Source organism: Oreochromis aureus, linkage group 11 (genome assembly GCF_013358895.1).
Source record: "Oreochromis aureus strain Israel breed Guangdong linkage group 11, ZZ_aureus, whole genome shotgun sequence".
NCBI lineage: Eukaryota > Metazoa > Chordata > Actinopteri > Cichliformes > Cichlidae > Oreochromis > Oreochromis aureus.
This window is the reverse complement of record NC_052952.1, coordinates 15,153,636-15,173,342: the sequence shown is the minus strand read 5'-3', so window position 1 is coordinate 15,173,342 and position 19,707 is coordinate 15,153,636. Positions and strand designations below refer to the sequence as shown.

Below are 19,707 nucleotides of genomic sequence, written 5' to 3'. Positions count from 1 at the left end.
AAATGATTTATGCAGACCGTACACTACCACACGCCACATTAAAAATACAAAATGTATACACAACCGAGGGCTACTGTAAACTGGGCTTTCTCAATTTCCCGCTGAGGTTGTTTACCCTATTAGCATAGATTTGTTAAGTGGAAATACAAACTATATGAATATGAGCTCAGATACTGTATCCAAGATGAGCGACTGCAACAGACAAAAAAATAAAAATCTTTTTTTGGTGATTTTTGACCTGAAATCAACCATTACCTTTCTTCACGCCAAAGTCATGTGTGGATCATAATGGACCACAAATGTCAGCCACTATCAGCAGAAACCATTTTAAAATTCGGAGATTTCCCTCTGTGTGTGTCTGTGTGTGGCTTTTTATGACCAAATAAGAATTGATCAAAAGTGACATTGTGCCGACCTTTTGGTGCTGAACATCTTGGCAGAGTCTTCTTTCTCCTGCTCAGAGGCTTTGGGGGGGTCAGGGTTTGATGCTGCCCTTTGAAACCTGCAGGAAGCACACAAACACACACATGAGTACAAAGCAAAAAGACAGAGGCAGGGGACAGAAGGAGATAACAATGAGATTTTCAGCATCACAGTCGAGCCCCTCCCCCCCCAACAAGTTGTCTGAAAGCCTTGGCCACGCTGACCTCAGCGGCCTCCATCAGCTGGCCTCCGACTGAGCGATTCAAATTGACTGGGCATGGCAGGAGGGAGCAAGCAGAGCAGAACTGGGCCAACATGACAAAGACAATGCATGGAGTCAAATGGCAGCTTTAATAATTATTTGCCTTACCCCGCCACAACAAAACCCATTTAAAGCAGAACGGCATTAATTTGCACTGAAGCTCAACTGGAACAACAAGGAACAACTAAAGTATAATTAAAAAGGGGAGGGGGGGGGCTATAATTATCTATCTCTGTATATCTTTCTTGACATATATATATACAGTAAATGCGTGCGTGCGTGTGGTTATATTGACAAACATTTTACATGTGATTAAGTAAGACATTTTCTGATTGCATCTCCAAACTGAGTTTCTCTCTGTCTCTCATATACCATGCTATTACTAGCACACTGGGTAATATCTGACAGGTTAGCCTCTGCTCTTTTATGTAAAGGTTATCAGAAACTGTGGAGGATGATCTGGAGTAAACGAAGATAGGGTTCAATAATTAATGCCAAGGTCTATACAGGCCTCAGTTCTCACCCTCTGCAGTCTGTAATGAGACGAGTGGAGATGAGCAAAAAAGGAGGGAGGAGCAGGGAAGCGATTAAAGGGGCCACCTCAGTCCTATCTGGCCTCTCTCGCCCCTCCATCACTCAGACACGCGGGCATGTGCGAACATGCACATCGACTCATTTATAACAGCTGAAGGGTGTTTCCTCCCTCGTACAGGTTGGCGAAGAGCAGCGGGGTGTTGAGCGAACAGGCGGAAAGGTTAACAAAGTAGTGTGACACTGGAAACATCTGATAATTCATTCAGGTGACATGGAGACAGTGGGAGTACCCGGGTCTGTGACTAATCTAAGCAGCGCCGCGGCCAACTTCGTTCCTTCCAGGATTCGTAGACGCTCTGAGCACGGGCACGAAGCCACGAGTAAAAATGATTCTTGTTATCATGTCTGGCAGGCCGAGCTTGCAACAACAATATTTGAGACAGCGTCCAGTTAATTGCTCTGACAGTGTAATATTTTCAAATGATGTAAACTTCTATAATGCAATTAAGAAAATGAAGGATTAGACTAGTGTCACTGTTAGAAGCCAAACAGAACAGACCGTAATTCAGATAAGAGTAAATTCTTACCCTTATCTGAAGCTCTTGCTTCCACAGCAAGAGCTTCACATGAAAAAGGCTAAGGATCTGTAACCATCCCAAAGATGTTAAAGCCTGCTGAACTCAGTCCCCCCACCTGCTGCTGGAACCACAGTATAAACGCAGTTATCACTTATTCCATGTCCCAAACATAACAGCGTCACAGCTACTAAAAGAAGCACTTGAGTGTCATTTTTACTGATTGTGCACATCTCACTTCTTGTAATATGGTGCACGCTGCAAGTTCTCCATGATGTGATACATAAAGGTATAAATTACAGTATGGAGAGAGTTCGCTGCTAAGTTGAAAAAGATGAGACATATTTGACAAAGCTTTGGAAAAATCTCCACGACTGCTTTGCTTCCTGTTTCATCTTCTTCTGATTCCTACTACAATATTAAACCTGTGATTTTTTTCTGAGCAGCAACAAGCAACAACCATTGTTTAGACCACTAGAGCAAGTGAAGGGCACGTCTAGTACAACAGCAAATGACGCTGAGTACATTATGTCAGGTAATGGCACTGTGTTGGCTATAATAGGGATACACACGAAACCTACACACTGCCTAAAGCACATAAACAAATTTGGGTTAGTCTGAGGTCTACGTAAGATGACAAGTTGCCACAGCTGAAGCTACCCAGTGAAAGCAGGTTTACAAGAGAAGCTTTTCTTTGTCTGCCTTAACTGCCTTATGAACTTGAGTGACACCCCACTCTTCGTGTATAGGGTTTAATGTGATGTTGGCCCAGCCTTTACAGCTATAACAGCCTTGAATGCAACTGCTAAGCCGTGAAAACGTATTCCAAGAAGCTCTCTACGTCGTTGTTCCCAGTCACTTTCACTTTGTTATAATACCACTCACAGCTGGCAGTGGAATATTTAGTAGTGAGGAAATTTCACGACTGGACTTGTTGCACAGGTGGCATCCTATCACAGCACCACGCTGGAAGTCACTGAGCCCCTGAGAACGACACATTCTTCACATGTTTGTAGAAACAGTCTGCATGCCTAGGTGCTTCATTTTATACACCTGTGACCGTGGAAGTGATTGGAACACCTGGATTCAAGGATTTGTATGGGTAAGTGAATACTTTTGGCAGTATAGTGTATGTTAATGGAATATATGCCAATGTGAAAAAAGCTGAAATCATCCTACTGTGGCTTGAAAACTAGCACATTTAACTTTGTTACTCATTCTCATCCGCGGTGTCGCTGCAATAGAAGAAAACGAGTTTGCAATTAGAGCCGAATATTAAAACTGCACGCGCCGACTTGTAAACGTGAACACATTTCATCCTGCCCACGGCTTCCTGAATAAGCCACCAAAAAGAAAAAAAAAATCTGCTGGGGAAAACAGCACGGCTAATGTCAGTTTGCAGGCAAACTAGCCAATTAGTCTGTCAGCTGCAGCTCACTGAACAGCATATAAACACACCAGAAAATGTCACTTCAGCCTGTTTAGATGCTGGTGTGGTCCTTACTCTTCAATCCCACCGTCTACCCAGGACTCGCAGAACAACTTTGTTTACTTTGTCTTCTGTTCCCCTGCTGGGACTCAGCCTGCTTGCTGCTGCCAATCAAACGGAGGCAGACACACCTACCCAGCTGTGGAGACACAAAGAGAAAGTTCCTTCCTTTCCTTTATGTAGTTTCTTTTAAACAACCCGACTTTGGACTGCGTGGTTTTAAACTGACAAAATCTCAGTCTCACATTGGTACGAGTAAAAAGGTTGAGATAGCTCAAGCCAAATCTGTGTGGTGACTAATGCTACGACAATGCATCAGTGTTTTTTCTAACAGCTGTACTTCCAAAACATTTCATACCGTAAAGGCAGCAGGTGGACACTAATGAGATTTCGGAAAAAAAAACCTTACCACAAAGGGTTGCAGGTACATGCGGTGAAAGGCAATTATTTCAAAATATTTCATTTCATTAAAGCGAACTGTTTATCTAATCTGAGAGAAATATTCAGAGCCCAGGGAATACAGGCAGATAATTTCAAAGAGTCCCACAATTGCCTTTCCCGTTGCTGTTAAAATGTGACTCATCCTCGCATTCGTCACAGTGTTGCAGGGCTTTAAAATGATTACAGAGCACCTCACAAAACCCTGCGCTACCCTCAGAAAAATAACAAACCGCCGAGCTTTCAAGGGTCGACAGTGACAAGGCAAAAACAGAAAATGTTAGATTTTTTTCTAAGTGTGAGGCCAGCTTCAAAAGCCAGACTAATAAGTGTCCTTTTATTTAAAGCAACATATTACAAGAAAAGAAAAAGGATGCCTTGCATGAAATGCAGATAAGCATTAATTAAAATGGACCCAGCATTTCTGTTTTGTGAGCTGTGAACATATTGAATATCTAAATGAAGCTTTTTTTCTTTTGTATTTACATTTTCTAAAGCCTGTACAGACCACAAGCTTTCTTTAGTGATGTGCACATTGCTGATGATGTAGACCCTGTTGTTGTCACTCAAATACCAAGCTAAGGCCGGCACAGACTGGTCGCTGGCAGTTGTTCTTCACCAGGGGAGCTAACAATTATGTCCCAGCAGTAAGAGTGCCAAATGTGTGCTAGGAAGGAGTTCTTTTTACTGAACCATGCAAAGACTGTTATCATTAGCAGATTTGATTTTGTATCAGTCAACGGTATCAAATTTCAAATCAGTTTCAGTACAGCTTTAAAGATAACTGTAACTGTAATAAATTAACTGAATATGTTGTGTTGATTTATTAAGAAATGCAGATAAACATTACTTAGTCTTGGGGTATGTAAATAAGGAAATCACCAGTCATTGAAATGAGACGTAAGTTTAAAATAGACTTATTGGGCAACTAATAATAATAGAATTTATAATTTTCTTTTGTAAAGACCTGTGAAATATTAAGTACAGACAGTACAGACACACCCATAAACAGTACATAAAAGATGGAGGTAGACACTTCAACATCATTCAATTCAATTCCAATTTTATAGTGTCAGATCACAATAACATTCACTTCAAGGCACCTGATATTGTAAGGTATCGACCCTACAATAATGCAGAGAAGACCCCAATAATCAGAGGACCCCTCGGTAAGCAAACACTTGGCGACAGTGGGAAGGAAAAACTCCCTTTTAACAGGAAGAAAAGTCAGTTTAGGGGGGAGAGAGGGGAGAAAACTGATGAGTAACACATGGTATTAAATACCAATGTGAAGCCATAAGCTTGCATTTTAGTCATCAACATTTGGGTATTTTGACCACTGAGGAACACTACACACTTGTGGCAGGTCCATGTCGTATCAATCGCAATTATAAACCACGTTCTGATTTACCATCCTTTTGACTCTAGAGGGAACCATTAATTAAGATAAGAAACTAGCAATGGAGAACAGAAGTTCCACATTAGTCTTCTTTAGAATTCGACTTTTCTTTGCAAATTACCCCCTGCTAATGATTAGAAAGTTCCACTTGTATGACTTTTAAATTCAGTATGTAACAAAATTCTGCTGTCCCAGCTCTTCATCACACCATCTTTGAACATATAATCAGCACAAAATTTTATGAGACAGCTAAACAGTTGACACTGTGTTTTCCAATAGGCCAATATGAGTCAACAAGGAAGACAGTGATGTTCAGCTAACACAGTGTAAGTGATGATCATGGTGTAGACTTTTTACTCACATTAGCTAATTACAATATTTAGTCTATTGTTATCCAAGACGAACATATATGCTCTTAAAGGTCAGCTTTTCTTCAAGTTGATAATGCCACCATAAGACCCTGTAGCCACATTAAGCTAAATTCACTAAAGACTATTTGTGTGGCTATTTTCTTCTTTCTGCACCGCCACCAGTGCATGAACATACACCACAACAATGCACCAATGGAGCCATGTGGTTTCTCCTGGCATGAGTGGACCCCATCTCCTTCTATCTCTATGGCCAGAACCGTGTTTGAAAATGTTTTCCTGCCGAGCTTCATTAAGCCAGCCTTGTGTTTCAGCTTAATTGTCTGGCCATGCAGAGCATCCTGACAAACACTATCAGCATCCAAGCATGTAATGGATTGAGGCGAATCCCTCGGACTGACAGCGGGACAGCAGGTATCCCTACTGCTCAGACCTGCACTTCTGCTGGAAGCCGCCGACCGTAAACCATCAATGACACGGTGGCGATGTGTTCGACCTAACACAGGAAGCTTTAAGCTCGGGGGCTGACACAGCCGTTTTACAGAAAACAAAGATGAGCTAAGCACATTTGCAGCACATTGTTTAGACAGCCATCATGCCAAAATGGTTCTCAGCAAGGCCACAGAGGCACTGTATCAAATCCATTCTATTGTTAATGCAAACTCTCCATGACACTCGCTCTGCGAATGACTGATGAGATGAAAAGATAAAGACATGAGCCAACATGGTTCCTGGATAAAATCCAGAGTGCGAGCAAGAGTAGTGGAGGATCGATCAGGGGCAGGATTAGCTGGGCCAGCATGCAGCTAAATCAGTAACAGCCACAAAGATGCACACAGGAAAGAAAACAACTCAAGCACTTGCCACATAAATACAGCAGGTATTTTAAGCACTGCATGTCCCTGTTCTTCTTCTAGTACCTCAGAAACAAACACTCCATTCATATCGGAGAAAATGTGCTCATTTTGTTTTTGGTCCTTTGCCATCTCCTGATTTGGACATTTGACTTAAACACAAGGCATACGTGTATGAACAGCATGTCTAATGTAAGCTTAATGATATGGTGAGTTAAAATCCAATTTAGGCCAACCAAAATTAAAATCTAAGTACAGTAGCTGCAGTGGCATTTCAATCAAGGCCCGATTTGGTGCAGTGATATGACTCATCTTCCTTCTGCTCCCCTCTCTGGTCCCTCTGGCTGTCCCATTGTCTACATCTCTCCATTGTTTAAATCTCTCTCACCCTCTGGTCCCTCATTTCTCTTTTTTCCCCCCAATTCATTTTCTTGGCTGTCTGGCGGCGCACGCAGAGCCTGATTGCAGTACGTTTCCTGAACTAATAGGGGTCACATTAGCCTGGCAGGAAACACAATCCTATTATGGAAATGCTCAGTCAATTACTGGGCAAGGAATAAACACCCTCTCTGTCATTTCTGACTATCATATTTGTGTTGGGCTAATGGTAGCAATGCACGGCTGTTATCTTCTCGATGGCGTCTTATCTGCATCTCCTGGAGGAACACAGGCATATGTTTGAGGACTGCGTCATTGCTGGAGCTACGCCGGGGTCTGCCTGCATGAGAGCTTTTCCCCTGCAAACCAAACATCTCCACGAGAATTTTTCCAGCCACTCGCCAACCGTGAGGGATAATGGAGTCATTATGTTTCATGTTCATGTAATAGCGCTCCATTATTGATGCTAAAAGTGACAACTGATTGTATCTGATTCTGAGTGCCTTTCGCTTAATTAATCATATTGATTTGCACCAAAAAGCTGAAAATATTATAGAGAAATAATTATTAAGCTAATAGCTTTGACATGTTTAAAAGCTCCCTGAAGCTAATACGTTTGAGCTCTTTAGTTTAATTTAACTTATTCTACCCTATAATACAGCACTGGGAGTCTCATTGTAGCCTGAGTTATAACGGATACGTATTTCAAAGACACCGTGCTCTGGCTGTAAGCCAAACTATGCCTATGAAAATCCAACTACAGTGAAATATAGCAGGTTATAAATGTTTCTTAAATTACTGCTTCTCTCACACACAAGTTCACACTGGGCAAGCTCTTTATTTTTGTTTTGTTAGACTTTTGTCTGTCATGAGATGTCACAAAAACTGCATGGAGGAGCAAACTAACATTTTATTACAGTTAGATAGTTCTGAATTGCTCAAAAGCAAAATAAATGCTTATTTGGCTTATTAGTACATGTGAGCTAAGCCAGAAGAAGAAGACTCAGAGAAGGAATACAGTGATATTTTGGGAAATTCGCTTCATAGCCAAAGGACAGCAGATTAGATTCATACCAGTATCAGAACTGTGTTACGCATGAAGCGAGATTTCAGAGGCGGATCACTTAGCTTACCATAGCTCAGTAAAAGTTGTTAATTTAAAATAGCAAATATTTCCAATATTGAGATTTTTGAGTGATATTGAGTAAAAATCCCAAATACTGATATATTGATCATGTTTTTTTTTCTATGTACACACTTGATATATACTGCACAAGTGATCAGATTTTAATCTTGATTTTGACTTGACTCGAGCAATACCGAAAGTGTGTGCTCCACCAACAGAACTCAAAGCAAAAGCAAATCAAGCTCTCCCTAAATCACCCCTGATCATGCACCAATCACAAGTGTTCCCTGCACCACATAGCTTGAAGTTTCCCGGACCAGTCACACCACGATAATGACATATGTACAGCAACATTCAAATGTCTCTTTCACAAAAAATGTTTTTAGTCTTGCTTCTACTTACTTTCATTCCTCTTCTCTCCGGGGCGTACCTTCACCTATCTACTCTCACTACAGATCAGAAATTCCACTGCCCTTCCTCCTATATATCTCCATACCTCCATAAGTATGTCATCTGAACCACCCTCCTTTCCACCCATAGTGCCCTCACTTCCCCCTTATTAATCCTCTGAACTGCCTGATTCAATAACTGTCCTTCAACCATCATCACATCATCATGCACTATTTAGAAATACATGAGATTTGATGATGATGTTAACCAAGAACAAATCATATCCAAAGCAACACAACTAACTTATACAACCACCTGAAAACATCACATTGCAGTACAATGCAAGCATGAAGCCAAGAAGAATAATGGCTGCTACATGAATCATCCAACATCAGCTCAGTGCGTCCACATATCCATCCAGCCCAATGATCACCATTAGAGTTGCATTCCTTTAGGCCAAAGATGTCAAAAGATGTGAGATAAAAAGGAAAATAGTCAACTTACTGAGCAAAATATATGATATAAAATTATTTTTCCAAAGTGGCAAAACCTGCAGTGTATAGAAAATATCACAGAGAAAACAGAGAGGAATCTCACATCTCTCACATGCATCACTGAAGTACAATAAATGGATCGAAAGACTTTATATTATTCTCTTAGGGGTATAAACACCTTATATGTCGGCAAAGACATTTTAATGTACAGGAATGCAGCTGAGCATGGATGTGAAAGCAGTGTTATATTTACATTACATTTATGTCACTTAAATCAATGAATAATCATGACAACAATCGAGACAATCATTTTGGCCATGTGGTGCTAATACACACACGCCCACATATATAGAGAGATAAAGTATATTGTTGAGTTGTATCAAGAAGCTGATGAGGTTATGGTTCATTTACTTTTGACCAGTAAATTTCACAAACTACTTTGCAATTTACAGTGAAAACACTGCTTGACCTCGTACTAGTTTGCTCAGTTGAATCATAGTCGGCTAATTGGTGAGTACTGCAAACAGTGTTGGAGCTCCTCACCATTTCTACATTACAATCTTTTTTTATTTTATTTGTTTTGGCTAAAAAGAAAAAACTTGCACAGGAGCTGCAAAGAAACAGAGAAAAAATACAAAATCTTTGTAGCAAATTGGTCAAGCCTGGAACATAGTTGGCCTCACTGGTTGGTTGTAGCCCCCAAATCATATGCTTGAATCAACCCAACCATTTTTACCCATCATAAGGATATGATATCATGTTAAGGTATATTAAAAAGTGGCACGGTCACTGAAAAGCTTGATTTACAGAAAAATTGACAAATATTGACATTAGAACCAAGCAGCAAAGTCATTCCTCAAGCCAGGGGGACGTTCCTCATAACACCCCTGCATTTAGGCACTGCACAGGCCCCTGAGAAAACAACTCAGAATCTTCTTTGGAGTTTACACAAAATGAACCTCTGCTTTCCTGGGTTGATCTATTTCTGCTTTTTGTGTGTGGGTGGGGGGAGGGGCTTCACATGATGACGACAATTAAAATAAAAAAGTATAAATAAAAAGAGAAAACCTCAGCTTTCCAGCAGTCTTGCTTGTGGCAAGGTATGTACAGGAGCCTAGAACGCTGTCAGTTCGAGTTAAGGGCGTGCATGCATTTGGGTCGGGGACGGCTCCCTGCTGAGTCACTTCCCTGCATGATGGTAGGCTGACGGAGACAAATGCCCATAGAGTGTCAGTTAAAAGTGACCCCATCCCCTTTGCTTTGATTCAATTAGCTTTCCAACAGTGTCCCAAAGTGGAACCAAAGGCAATGTTCACTCAACTTAATCAGATTTTAGTTTGCTGACAGCATTGTCTTCCTCCCATCAAGTCATGTGGGGCCCGATTGGTGATGTATGTCATCTGGCTGTCACATTATCACTCCATTCACGGGTACAGGAAAGGCGCTCAGGACGTGCCCTTAATTTACCTGGACAGCTATTATGATCATCAGCTTTGTCATTAAAGTAAGATTTGCAGATTTATCAGAAAATGTCAAACTGGGTAAAAAAAAAATGACAGAGCAAAGGATTCATAGCCGTCAAATCACTTTGATGGAAACGCTCTATAAAATACCCAAGAGTGCTCCCACCCTCTTCTTTATCCTATCCATATAATCGCCAGTGTGGGTCACAGGGTGGATGCAACACGGGCCAAGCAGCCTGAAAGGAGAGAGGAGGCTGGTTTGCTGCTCTTCTAAAGGGAGGAGGAAACATGAGGGGGTCACAGGGCTGAGTTCCTGTAGCTTAGCGTGGAAAATCCTCTTTAATCCTCCAACCAGTCCCATGGAGCTGTTTACTGTATGTACGTAACGCTATTATGGAACCCAACCAAACACCACCCTTGTGTAAGCCACATCCTTTGCTTGTTCTTCATGCCCTCCCAAATGTTCACCTGTCTTTTTTTTTTTATTTGGTTTTTTTTTGTGTTGATGTTTTTTCTTCTTATATTTTTTAAGATTATCATCATTAGATAGTGGGATAAGAGCGAGGGAGCCAGACATAAGAATCGCACAGAGAGTGGTGAGAAAAACAAATCAGCCTTCGGGGTATTTATACCAAAATGAGGGAGGACTAGAGGGGGGCCACTTTATGGCCTGCAGTGTGGCTGACTAATCAGTTTTCTTTTAGATACACAGTAAACTCATTACAGATATCATGAACCACCTCTAGATGTAAAGTTATTTCTAGCAAAGCAGATATAAAGCATCAAAGTGCCATGAAAGTGCCGTCCTGTTCAGAGATTCCTGTTTGTTTTGGAAAACAATGTTTTAAATTATTTAAACCCACCAAGCTACATAATGGAAGAATATATTTTGTGAAAGCTTAAAATGAATTTTCAGCTAGACTCCTGGAATCGCATTACAAAAGAAGGCAACAAATCATCCGTGTCACTGCCTTGTCATTATCTAATTGTCTTGTTGTGGACTCAGGACCATCTCCTTCCTTACCCTGTCTGTATCCCTCTGTTTATGCTCTGCAAAACCACACTTCCCTATTCTTCCAAAGCAGACTACTGGTACAGTACACCGAAAAAACAGAAAACACAGTGTACAATGTGAGTGCTTGCAAAATAAAAAAAAAAAAAAAAAGCAACCAAAAAAGTAAGCAAGCAAAAATGTAATGCTTTTCTTTGTTAAATATATCCACGTTTAGCTAATATGTCTGTCATGAAACATTTGATCCAAGAATCACTGGGTGACCCAGGATTGGGTGATCTTAGTTAGGATAATTGTATTTGTTCAGATCTTCAAAGCAACCAGTCAGATTTGTTGCTTCATCATGAATAAGTGCGTGCTCCTGTGGTCTTTGACGAAGGGAAACTATATCCATACTGAAAAGGTCAACTGCAATAATGACCTAATAATAGATTCTTTAATATTTCAAGCAAACAGCAGCTCACCATGGACCAGGGAAGCACATGTACAACATTATTTAACCCTCCAAGGTCAAAGTCATCATATGTGCTAACCCTAAGTATAGGCCTACCCCACACTTTGGGACAGCACCAACTACTGCTAGCAAATGGTGCTTTGCAACATCTCATTAAAACAAATACCTGAATATCAAACACCTATTGACGTGTTCAAAAATATAACACCAAATGTGAATCAGATTTTTGCTTTTGTATTTATTATTGCCAAGCGTCTGTATTATTTACAGTAAGATCCAACATAGAAAACATAAGCATGGTTATTTTGTTGGCTCAACAAAATCTACAGAACTGAATCGTAAGGATTAACAACTGGTATATCGTTTGAAGTCTGCACTTTCAACACATTTGACCTTAGAACTGAAGAAGCTTCTCGGATGAGAGGTGAAACGTCTTCAAGCAACTTAAAGAAGTCCAGACGCTTTTTCTTTGCAAACTCCTTTGACTTCAACACAAGATGAAGTTGGAATAGAGACTCAACACATTGGTTCACTGACTCCAGAGGGTTAAAGGGTAAGTAGGAATTATCCATGAACATTTTTTATCAATGGAACACAAAGCAATTAATGTTCTTAAGCCTTTTAAAGGCGATGGGACGAAGATGAATCTGGAGAGAAAAAAAAACTGTGATAACTGATGATGTTATATGCACTAAAATATGAACTGGCTGATTTTGAAGGGTTAAGAAAGGGGCTCTTCTCTCTTGTAGGGCCAGCAGAGGTGACTTTATTTTAAGCTTGTTTATTTTTCTTTTTAATATTGCGTTGATAATCAGGACACTTCAGTAGACTACAGAGAAATTTCAACATGGTAATAAACCAAAACAATTATTCCTTTCCAGAACGGAGCAATGGCAGCCCCCCTGGAGTAATGAGTAAGGGTACGCCACAGGATCCCAACTGCACAACATTCACTTGCACTGATCACAACTGGTTCCATCCACACTAACGCAACATCATTGGTCGTTTAATCCTGCCCATATTAAATAAACCTGCTTTATTCCTGTGACAACCATTCCAATCATTTCCAAAAAACAGATAACACACAAAAAATTGAGTAAATAATCATGCATCATAATTAGTGCTTCATAGCTAACGTTCTGCTTGTTTGATTTACAAAAGGGGCCTATTATAATCTATGATGCTGTTATTGTACATCCAACTCTATATTTGCATTGTCAGATTGCATGCTCTGTCCACCATGCAAACACTAAGTGTGTGTGTGACAGAGAATAAGGAGTAAAGAACACTGCAAAGTATTGTGCATAAGTCTTTAGCTGCTTCTCAATTCTTTATATTTTGCAGGGAAAATAGGAAACAAGTGCAGCTATTTATTGAAATATGCATGGAAATACAGTAAATAAGGCAAAAACAGAGTTCTGGGCTTGAAAATCAATACTTGGTATGGCCACTTGTTTCTTCAACACAGCCTGAACTTTCTTAGACAGCTTTCTGTCATTTCTTCATGAAGTAGTCTACATGAATAGTTCTACAGGCTTCTTGAATGATTTTTGTTCCTTGACAAACTCTCCACTGTGTTTTACAGATGGCTGTAGACACTCACTGTAGTAGATCTGGTGCCACTGGTTTTCAGTCCACTTCTTGTGTATTTTGGCATACCTCAAATAGGAATAATTATCCAGGTTTGTTGAAGGACATTCAAAACTCTTCTTTGGATGTTCACTCTTCTTTCTTCCATTTGCTATCAAGATGATCCTGTACTCCAATAATGCTGAGGTCCTGAATCTCGGATTTTCCACTGCGTGTTTTTCTATCCAGGCATGCTGTTGCTGCAAAAGATACTACTTTATGCCTGTCAAACTGTATTATCTTTGGTAACTTTCTGTAGATTCAACTTTGTGTTTTTGTGATAGACTGCTAGTAGCAAAGTGACAACACCTTGAGTAAGTTGGCTTTTTATGTTTGAGTCATTCATATCTAAGTGTTAAGTGGGATGTTCCTGAGACAATGCAGCATATAACAGCAGGGTGCAAGATGCTAGCAGGCAGGGCAAACATGGAACACCATAACCAAGTGGCCGGCGTAGTATACAGAAAGATCTGTGCCGAGGATGGCCTGGAAGTCCCCTAGGTCAAAATGGGAGATGCCCCCTACGGTGGTGGAGAATAACTGAGCTAAGATCCTGTGGGACTTCCAGATACAGACAAACAAACTGGTGATAGCTAACCAACTGGACATAGTAGTGGTGGACAAGCAGAGGAAGACAGCCAACACAGCCGAAGACAGCTAGTAATAGATCTAGCTATACCAAGTGACAGCAACATCTGGAAGAAGGAACACAAGAAGCTCGAGAAATGCCAAGGGCTGAGAGAAGAACTTGGAGGGTGAAGGTAACAATGGTCCCAGTGGTAATCGAAGCACTTGGTTCAGCGACCGCCAAGCTAGGTGAGAAGCTCCAGCAGATCCCAGAAACAACATCCGAGATGTCTGTCCAGAAGAGCGCAGTCCTGGGAACAGCTAAGATACTGCGCAGGACCCTCAAGCTCCCAGGACTCTGGTAGAGGACCCGAGCTTGAAGAATAAAGACTTTCCCCAACGGCAATTTATTTTATGATATTTTTTAAAAAAAAATCAAAGATCTATAGACACTCAGTCATTTCAGTATTTTTTCTCTTTGTTTGAGCTTTGCCTTCACATGATTTATTTCGTAACTTGGATTCCTTAGATTGGCTACTCAGTGTTGTGTACTGTTTATGTTTTAATGCTCTGCTTCATGAGTTTTGAACAAAAATATAACATAAAATATATTTTATATATATATATTTTAAAATAATTATGTATTCAGTCATCAGAGTTGACCAATGATGACATCCGGGAACTAAAGGTTGTGGAGATGCTACAGTGCTGACAACTCTAGGGAACAGCGACACAGAAACAACGTCATCGGACACTGATACGGAGGAACAACCAGGCTTGCAGGAGCCCTTGACTGCTTTATTTAACACTCACTCAGGGAACTCTCACCACAGGAAAAAAAGGTGAAAAGTGAAGAAACATTAAATGCAGCATCATCAATCTGAAACACTAGAATGCGTCAAGATAACACCACTGGCACACCCATAGTGCTGGTCGGATCACAAGTACTAAATTTCATCATGTGACCACAATGGATAAAAACAGCAAAAAGTAATTATGGATATAATGCAGTACAACAAAAGCAAGTTAAATGTCCCATCTGTTCTTTAGGGTGAAACCATGGAGGAAACAGCAAGACAACATTATAGTGAATGCAACAATGCATTCGATATGGTGGGTTTTAATACCTTAAATCTGTAGGCTAAATCAGTGTTATTTAAGCCCACTCTTAATTTCATTAGCAAAAACCAATAAGATGATCCTGCAGAATGAGATTTTGGCAAATTATTTCTACACTGTCTGTGATTTTGTCTGTTATATTCAAAGATAAAGGAGGTAAGTCCTGTGAAAAAAGCATTTGCCCCATTTTGCATTTATTAGTGGCATAGGAAGACGCAGAGTTTTTCAGCTCCTCTTTAAGCTTCTCATTTTCAGCCTGAAGTTTTTCTCCTGCTGCAGGTTGACACAGTCATTCTGAAGCTGAGTGTATCTCAGGTTTAGATCATCGTATTCTCTCCTTGGGACTGGGATATCCTCTTCAGCTTTAATACAGAAATGAGAAAAGTTAGGATATGCAGACACAAGCTCACAACAAATTGGTTGATTCTAAAAAATATATATCCTTACATGGACATTGATCCAGACAGTCACACTACACTGATTAATAAGCAAACCTGCTAATGCAGCTTACTTTAGATATTATTATTCATATAAACCAGGAATTATAGTGTAGCCAGAGTAGATAAATAACTTACCTGAGGTAAAGTGGTGCTACAAATGCGAGCATTTCTGATCGTGTCCTCAGTCCAACTTTCATTAACATGTTTAATGGCTTGCAACCACAGACGCCTCAGATTTCTCTGAAACGACTGGGATCCCGTCGTAATTCTGTACAACTTCAATCCGCTGTTTGTAGAGGAGTGATTTTGACAGCCAAACACGCAACAACCCAACATTTTTATGATGATAACACTTTTAAATCAAGCTTTACAACTGTGTTGTCTCATCATCCTTATCTGAATTAATGGGATGACGCTTCACCTCCGCTGCCAAAATGCACACGCATGCTTTTGATGACGTAGGCAGCAAAAGGGTCTATATGATGATAAATCAGGGACAATAACGACTCAGAACTTTACATTGAACTGCAGTGCTTAGAAACCACAGAATCCCAGTGGAACCACTTACATGTGCACGAAGCCTCACGGGGTTATTGCCTACACCTTGACCTTTACATCACAGCATGCCCTCAGGGTAACAGCAGTCTGTGCTACATATAAGGGCTTATTTAAAAGTCTACTAGCAGCACTTTAAATAAGTCTTCCCAAAGAGTGCTTTCAAGAAACACTGTCTGATCTGATGTTAGCAATTTACTTTTTGCCTGTATTCTAAGGGTGGTGCAGAAGTTCTCAGTCTACCTGAGAGCTGTGTGCATTAATGAGCGTGCAGAGATAGAGGCGATAGAGGAGGCTGCAGTTGTTGTAGAGCCTCACACAGTCGAGAGATACTGAATTTTTTCGTGGCCATCTTGATAAACATCAAGCCTCACAGCTTCAGCTTATCAGCGCAGAGAAAAAAATAAATAAAAGATCAGAAAGCATAAAAGCGCAGTTTGATGCACTTGAAATACAGATAAGGATATATTTTTATTAGGAGCCAACTAATTGAATTTGTTTCTTTTTAAAACAGCATGTATGAAATCATTTCCACTAAGTGAATACAGTTCAGTTTCATCAACGTGAATCTCGACGCAGTGATCAATTGGTAACGGCAAGAACTCACTGATGTTTGCAGGGTGAAGGATTAATCAAAGCCAGCAGGACCGTGCATAATTTCATCATAAGAGTCATCACTGAAGGTGTGTGCGCATGTGTCTGTGTGTGTGTCACTACCATTTTTTCTCCTGTAGTAACAGTTCTATGGGCTTGAACATGGCAGGTTCTAAACAAGTTTTTATTTCATCAGTTGCCCCAAATGTACAGCTGCTAACCAGGAGATGGAAATCAGTATTTTTAATAGTAAAATCCAAGCCCTATATTGGTTGACATACTATTAAATACAATACAGGAAAATAAAATTTTAGAAATAAAGTCATTAAATATTTTATCCAGCTGACTCGATTGTTTATAATATTCTAAGAACATTTAGCAAAGTAGCATTAAAGCTGAGCACATGGTGACATAAAGGGAAACAGCATCTACACAGCAAGCTGAAAACTAATTTGTGAAATACATGACAAACATATTGTTTTAGTAATAAATAAATGAAAGTTTACACATTTACATAGTAATGTACATATAGAGAGTGCTGTGCTGCTGGTGGCTTTGCAACATTTTACTCCAAGTCCATCAGTAAGGGCACTTCATGGTGTAGTGGATAACACATTTACCTAACATCCACAGTTTGGTTGTGTTAACCTGTTAAATTAGCACTCTCTATTAGTGTTACAGAGAGGAAGGACTCAACATTTGCAGTTTAGCTCCAACATTCACATTACTGTTTTATTATCAGCTGCAGCTGTTAGCCACTATCTTAATGATAACTAAACAGATGGATCTTGCTATTGGGTAATTGCTAATAGTTGAACAGGTTAATATGTATGTTAATTGTTTAATACTGCAATGTTGTTGAAAGGGGAGCTTTACTGACTCCTTGAAAACCCTCATAAAATGTTGTTCAGTGGTTGTGAACACAGACTACAGTTCATGCTGCCACTAAAGGGAGGGCAGTGTGTCTGCCTGTCTGCAGCAGTGCTGTGTGAAGCTGTGTGTCAGCTGGATGAGGCAAAGACAGCACTGCTGGCACTAAAAATGTTGCAAAGTAGTACCTAATCCTATAGTTGTTTTTACTGTTTATTGTTGGCCTATCTCAGTCCCAAGTTTTTGCAAGACCTAGACTAGACATGTCTAAAATGTTGGTAGCAGAGCTAAACACTCAGTTACTACAACACAACGCTCAACTGACAAATATTTTTTCTAAACAATTCATTATTTAGTCTATGACATGGGAAAAAAACAACTGTATATTAAAAAAAAACATTATGGCTTTTCAAATATCATTGTCTTTGAGCATATTATATATAAAGGGAGGTTAACACACAGTCTAAATATAGTGTTGTAGTTTACGAGTATATATGACAAAAGCAGACAATTGGTTTGATAGGTTTGAATTATGCCTAAACTATTTTTTATTTATAAATGGCAGCAATAATGAAAAATTACACAATCCAAGTTACTTTTTAAGCAAAATGCCACATAACCAAACTGTGTTTTCTTATATTTTACTGGATATTAACAAAACATGCAATTAAGAGATTTTTGCATTAGCGTACAGGAAACACACTAGTATTCTTTTTTAACTTCTCCCAACCTTTGAAAGATAATTCTTTAGAAAATGCTTTTTGTGGCTCTTTTTAAAGATATTTTTACATGGATTGATGGCAGCATTGTTAGAAAACAGTTTGCCTGAGCAGCATGAAGGATCATGTGAGCAACTGAAACAAGATGAGCAGTCGTCACAAAAATCAGACAGATTACTTGACAACTCCTCTCCCCGTTTTCACTCTGATTTGACCTTGAACGTCTCGCTGGCCTTAACCAAGCTACCTTTCGCATCAGTGGAGCCACGGTGTCTGTGGACAGTGATCCATCTCCCTTTAGTCAGCTCTGTGTTCCTGACTACCTTCTCCCTTATATGTTTTACCAGCATGTATAATAAGTGATTAAAAGGACAATACACAGGCTTCCACCACTTGACTCCCAGAGGCAGCTCATTCTGCACCTTATGGGAATACCTTATTGCATTATGCAATGGTGTAATAGGCTTAGTTAGCTACATACTACTCTGCAGGGGAAGATGAGGAGGGGAGGGGAGTTTTGGCCACACTCAGATGACTCACTTCATTAAGTCTACCTTCCTAAGAGCTTTCTAGTTGCTGAGGAGTGAACTTTCCATGCTCCCACATTAGCACAGACCTCAGATAACATTTACTGTTGAGTAAATAATATAAACATAGTTCAAATACACTTTCGTGCTGATGAATAGTCTGATTTCCCATTTTCTTTTGATTACTGTTTACCTTCCCTTTACCTCTGCATTATTTAGAACTAAATGTGGCTTATTACTGCTGCTCAGAGCTGTATTCGTTCATTAAGCTCCCATAATGTACTCCAGGATAGCGAAAATGCAGCAGGAGCGCCAAAGGTAAAACTGATCTTATATAGTAAAGTACCGCTGAGGCGCATGAAGAACAAGCAGCTCAGGTTATTTGTTTAGTGGGAATAAGAGCCTCCCTTCACCTGAATTTCACCTGCACCACTGAAAGCATCACAAGACTCCAAGCATCCCCAAGGAACTACTTTTAAGCCATCGGGGTTCCTGAGCTGCAGCATCCGCACAGAAACACTACACTTTGCAAACATTAAAGCTTTATAAGGAAACGGCTTATCCGACCACATGTGAAAAAGAAAAAAAAAAGAAAGAAAGAAGAAGCCGGGCTATCCGTTTGACAGAGAACAAACATGTCGCTGCGCATCGGTACTTACTTTCAGAGGGACATTGCGCGATGCCGCCTTTCGGATGCTCGCAAACACACTCGCGATACTGTTACAAGTATTTCTTCTTCAGGCGTGCGCCACGGCAGGAATGTACACAGAGGCAGACATGCGGAGTCATTTGACCTTCTCCCAATAGAAACTACCATCGGTGAGACGTAGGAGAGGGGAGGAGCGGACCAAACCAAACCGGGCAGGCGTCCCGGCAGAGCGGAGAAAGCGGAGAGGGGAGGGGGAGAGCTGTCATCCTCAGATACACTGCAGGAATAAAAATGACACAGTGGCTGCAGATAAGGAAGAAATACACGATTCTAGTGAGCAAAAACAGACCCACTGAGCTTAAACGGGCTTAAGACTGTG

The 19,707-nt window shown here is 40.3% G+C and overlaps 1 protein-coding gene across 5 annotated transcripts in view; it reads right to left on the bottom strand.

The window, feature by feature from the left end:
* The window catches only part of oxr1a (oxidation resistance 1a), a 168,998-nt gene extending 149,529 nt beyond the window's left edge, over positions 1-19,469 (bottom strand). The window contains exons 1-2 of one of the 5 annotated variants that reach the window (XM_039620132.1): positions 19,339-19,469; positions 416-502 (exon numbers count right to left, since the gene is read on the bottom strand). In XM_039620132.1, coding sequence (XP_039476066.1) covers positions 416-432 — 17 coding nt within the window. In that variant the 5' untranslated portion in view covers positions 433-502; positions 19,339-19,469. Of the gene's footprint in view, positions 1-415; positions 503-1,208; positions 1,231-3,252; positions 3,439-19,338 lie in introns of those variants that run through there. The other 4 variants (XM_039620135.1, XM_039620131.1, XM_039620133.1 and 1 more) reach the window with 4 other exon arrangements.
* Between the last annotated feature and the right edge of the window lie 238 nt (positions 19,470-19,707).